The sequence below is a fragment of the Limulus polyphemus genome, unplaced genomic scaffold (assembly GCF_000517525.1).
Source record: "Limulus polyphemus unplaced genomic scaffold, Limulus_polyphemus-2.1.2 Scaffold358, whole genome shotgun sequence".
Taxonomy (NCBI): Eukaryota; Metazoa; Arthropoda; class Merostomata; order Xiphosura; family Limulidae; genus Limulus; species Limulus polyphemus.
This window is the reverse complement of record NW_013665968.1, coordinates 390,911-395,374: the sequence shown is the minus strand read 5'-3', so window position 1 is coordinate 395,374 and position 4,464 is coordinate 390,911. Positions and strand designations below refer to the sequence as shown.

The following is a 4,464-nucleotide window of genomic DNA, read 5'->3' as shown; positions in this document are numbered from 1 at the left end:
ACGAGTATGTTTGGTGGGACTGGGATTCGAACCCACGACCCTCTGATTGCGAGTCGAGCACCCTAACCACCTGGCCATGCCGAGCTGGAGGTCAGTAGGAAGAAGCAAAGATAAAACATCGTGGTGTTTGTTCACGAACAAATTGCCATGTTAGACAGAATGGAGTTGATTAGTCTAACACTGTAATAATTGTTACAATTATTAAATTATTTTCTTTGAATAATGAAATCTAGCTTAGAAATATTTTTCAAAGTAGTTGGGAAGTCTTTTAATTGCTTATTCAAATAAATTGATGACTTAAGTTTGACCAATTTCACCTGTCAAGAAATGTATTGGTATTTTATATGATTTTAAGTAACATTTTTTAAATGTTAAAAAAATTTATACATGGAAAATCCTACAGGAACTTGAGTATAATTTTAAAAACTAATAAAGTTTCTCTCCCATATCTTTAAGTTATAGTCTAAACAAAAGATTTACTTTTTAAGAATCTAAATGAGAGCAAAAAATTTCAGACTTAAAATTTTACTAAAAATATATATACTTACATACTTACTATAAGGCATAATATAAAATATCAAATTAACCTTAAAAATATTATATACCTTCTTTTTATCCAACAGATTTTATTTTTTGGCAGAAAGTTTACAGCAGAAGGACATGTTAACCACAATGTACATACCCAGTCTGCTAATAAACTAAAAATAGCCAGTTACAATAGTTTTAACATGGTGACAAACAAACTGAAGTACTTATTTCATGCAGACTTTGGATAGCCTTAAAATGTTTACATGTATATTTATAGTTTTGACATTGAATCCTTTCATACAAACAATTCCTTGAAAAATTTCTATTATGTGTTTATCTTTGATATACATGTAGGAGACTAATGTGATAAATTTTCAAATTGTATTTGTATTTTATAATTTTAAGTAAGATCTGGTTGCACTTGTGTGTGTTACAAATTACACTTGATTCCTCATAGACAGTGTCACAGAATAAAGGAATAAAAATGTCAACCTTATATAACTAGCAAGAATATATCTTTATTTAGGTATATCCAGGTGATTTTTCTAAATTTTTTGTAGGAATTCTGCATAAAATTACTGACATCTTTCTAAATAAACTAGATAGGGACAGGTCATAAGCTTATACTAATCCTCTAGATCAGTGGTTTCCAAACTGTGGGGTACACCCACCCCCCCTGTGGGAGTGTGGCCTTTTGCCAGGAGAACCCAATAATAACAATGAAAGAAGCAGAAAAAACAAAGATGAGATAGACTAGGCTAATGAAATTAAAAATAATAACAAATAAAATTCAATCCCACCAGTAGACCAGTTGACAACCCTGTTTGGTAGTACTCCTTGTTACTAGGCTAGGGTATGGGTATTGTCCATGAGGAGGAGAGCCCTGAAAAAAGTAATGCTGAGTTGGGGGGCACCACTACATAAAGTTTGGAAACCACTACAACTGTTATATAAGGATATACATGTACATATGCTTGGATATGTTTCTTTGTCATGCTCCCTGGAGTGAGGGCATATTCATTTCAATGGGTGATACAGAGATTTGTGCAAGTTAGTATGAGTTTTATTTTCCTTTTATACATATATTAAAATAACTGTTGAAATAGGTCACCGAGTAAAGTGAGATATTACACTAAGACCTTGGTTTAAGTTGAAAATGTGATATCAAAATGATTCTTGCCTCTGTCTTTTTCTCATGTAGACAATTTGATATCCTACACTAGCAGCCATAGAACCTATAAAATGAACATTGAAGCAAGCAAGTATTGTTAAAGATCACAGCTTATTTCTTTCTGTCAGAGAATAAAAACTGTTTAATTTGTTCATTAAAGCTTGCTTGTTTTCCATTAGCTGACAGTGTCCGAGATCATTCTCTGCACAACATTTTTGAAAAATGATGTATTGTAGGTACTTACAAGTTTCTGGAAGAAATCAATGTATCTGAATATCACAACAACATTTGGGGCAAGTGTGAATGATTTAAAAAAAACAATATACTTACTTGTCACTTGTAATACCCAAAGTTTTTTCTATATGTTTATACAAAGCTGCAGAATGCTTCTTGTTCTCCTGTTTTCCTAGGGCTCCAATACTCATTAGTGTTGCTGAAGCACAGGGTTCATTCCCTCCTCCAAACGATATTAACTGATCAGGATTCACATGAACAATGACATACTAAGAAGTTAAAAAGAAAAAAGAAATATGGAAAGTTTTAAATACACCAATGAACATAAAATTTCAACATGTTTGAATTTTAATAAGAAATTAAGTTTAGGTTTCTTATGGTTTTAAGTTCCTATTGAAATCTAGTAACTTTGTATAAACATTATGATAAATTTACTGCCACAAATACCATAGTCAAGGTTACAAAACTTCAGATACCAGAATAATCAGACTTAATCATTATAGTCATGCCAAGCATAATCTGAGTGACAAATCTTAGTAGTATAACTTAGGGACAAACCAAAATAATAACTTGTCTTACAATACCATGCTGAAACCATATCTCAGTCAGTTGCACCATGCAACACACAAGTAAACTTTAATGTGTCAGTCCTGCACATGTTTAGCTGTAAAAGTGTTTATAACTAAACCTACAGCAAACATCTCAAAATGTTCTTGATTAAGTACAGCATAAGGTTATAATAAATAATTTATTCTACACTTAGAATAATTACAACATTAATATCAGGATTCATATGAGTATTTATTAGAGATTTCACAAGTTGAACATGATTAAACTCACAATCTGAAAATGCCAGGCCTAGTTTTTACAAATGACAACTGAACTCTAAACGTTTGACTCCACAATAGAGATGGGCAACTAACTTGATTAATCAATATAATCAATCATATATGAGCAGCAATTACATTGACCAGTGTCATATGAAATAATCAGTTAACTGAAATTAGAATTAAATCACCTGATTTTATGGAAAAAATTAAAATAGTGTCACAACTGACAAAAATAATCAAATATTCAAAATTAATGTTTCCAGATATTACCATTTTCAATTATTCCAACTATCCAAGTCTTATGTAAGAATATAAGTTGAATGTAATTGATTAATGAGCCTAAAAATTAATCAATTAGCAAATTTCACTAATCATCCAGATCTATTCAACAATATAATCTTGATGCAAGAAGTGAGAAAAATAATCAAAAAAGAAAAACCTCATTTCATAAAATACCAGGAAATCTACTTAATAATGCAATACTTAAAAATCCTCTGATTAATAATAATTTATAACATATACAAGTCCAAACTGAATTTTAAGCAATATCCTATCTACAACTTCACATTCTCAAGTGTCTGACTTGATGCAGTCTTCAGTTGTCCACGGTTTGTATCCTTTTTTATATACAAAAATTATGTACCTTTCCAAACATTTCAACATCAAACTCTTTTTACCAGGAATTTTTTAACAGTATGTTATATAAATCACAGTGTTAACTATACAAGTACTACCACAACAGTATGAAACATTTTGTGTAAGTGTGAATGAAAGAAAAAAAACAACACCATAATTGTCACCTGTAATACCCAAAGTTTTCGTGATACATTTATACAATGCAAACATGTAATTAAACTCCCAATCTGAAAATGCTATGCCTGGACTTTTGAAAATGACACAACTGAACTCCAAGCTTCTAGCTATAACCAATCTACAATTCCACATTCTCAAGTATCTGGCTTATACAGTCTTCAGTTCTCCATGTTCATACCATTTCCTATGTACAAAAATTAAGCACTTTTCTAAAGTAATAACAAGCATCATTTGAGCGAAAAATTTTAGTATTATTACTTAGAAACAAACCAAAACATAGCTTGTGTCATAGTACTATGCTCAAACCATATTGCCCAAACTTTTAAGTAAGTTAGCATCATGCATAAACAAGTTAGATGAGCTTGTCAAATGGGTTTCTAATAGAAAATAATCACTGCAACTACAGAATTTATGTTGGTCAAGTGCTGAAAAGTATTTGTATTGTTTTTCAAAGCTGTGCTTGAACTGAAACTAAGTTTTTAGTTTTTCATTACTTTAAAACATATAAGTGTCAGTTCAACAGATAATAATGAAGACTGTGGATTACTCAACAGAGGATATTGTATACAAAAGTTTAAAAAATAACCAAAGCCATTAGATGTCTTTATTATTCCAAATGTGGCCTAACAAGTGACCTCTACGTTGAAATTATAACCTCTTTAGACTTGTAGACTATTGTGTAGATACAACCTAAAATCCTATTTGCCCTACCACTAGCAACAGCACATTGCTTGGATGGCTATAGAGACTGATCGACTATTACATAAGATCCCTTTCCTTCATAACACTGTTAAGGTTATTCCTGTCCAAATTATGATAACCCATATGCATTATCTTGCATTTATTAGTTAAAACCCATTTGCCATTTATTTGTCCAACTTACTAAAT

General features: G+C 31.0%; 1 protein-coding gene across 1 annotated transcript in view; it reads right to left on the bottom strand.

The window, feature by feature from the left end:
* LOC106457662 (macrophage migration inhibitory factor homolog) overlaps positions 1–4,464 on the bottom strand; it is a 12,919-nt gene that overhangs the window by 2,519 nt on the left and 5,936 nt on the right. The window contains exon 2 of the mRNA XM_013917100.2: positions 2,030–2,202. Coding sequence (XP_013772554.1) covers positions 2,030–2,202 — 173 coding nt within the window. The remainder of the gene's footprint in view (positions 1–2,029; positions 2,203–4,464) is intronic.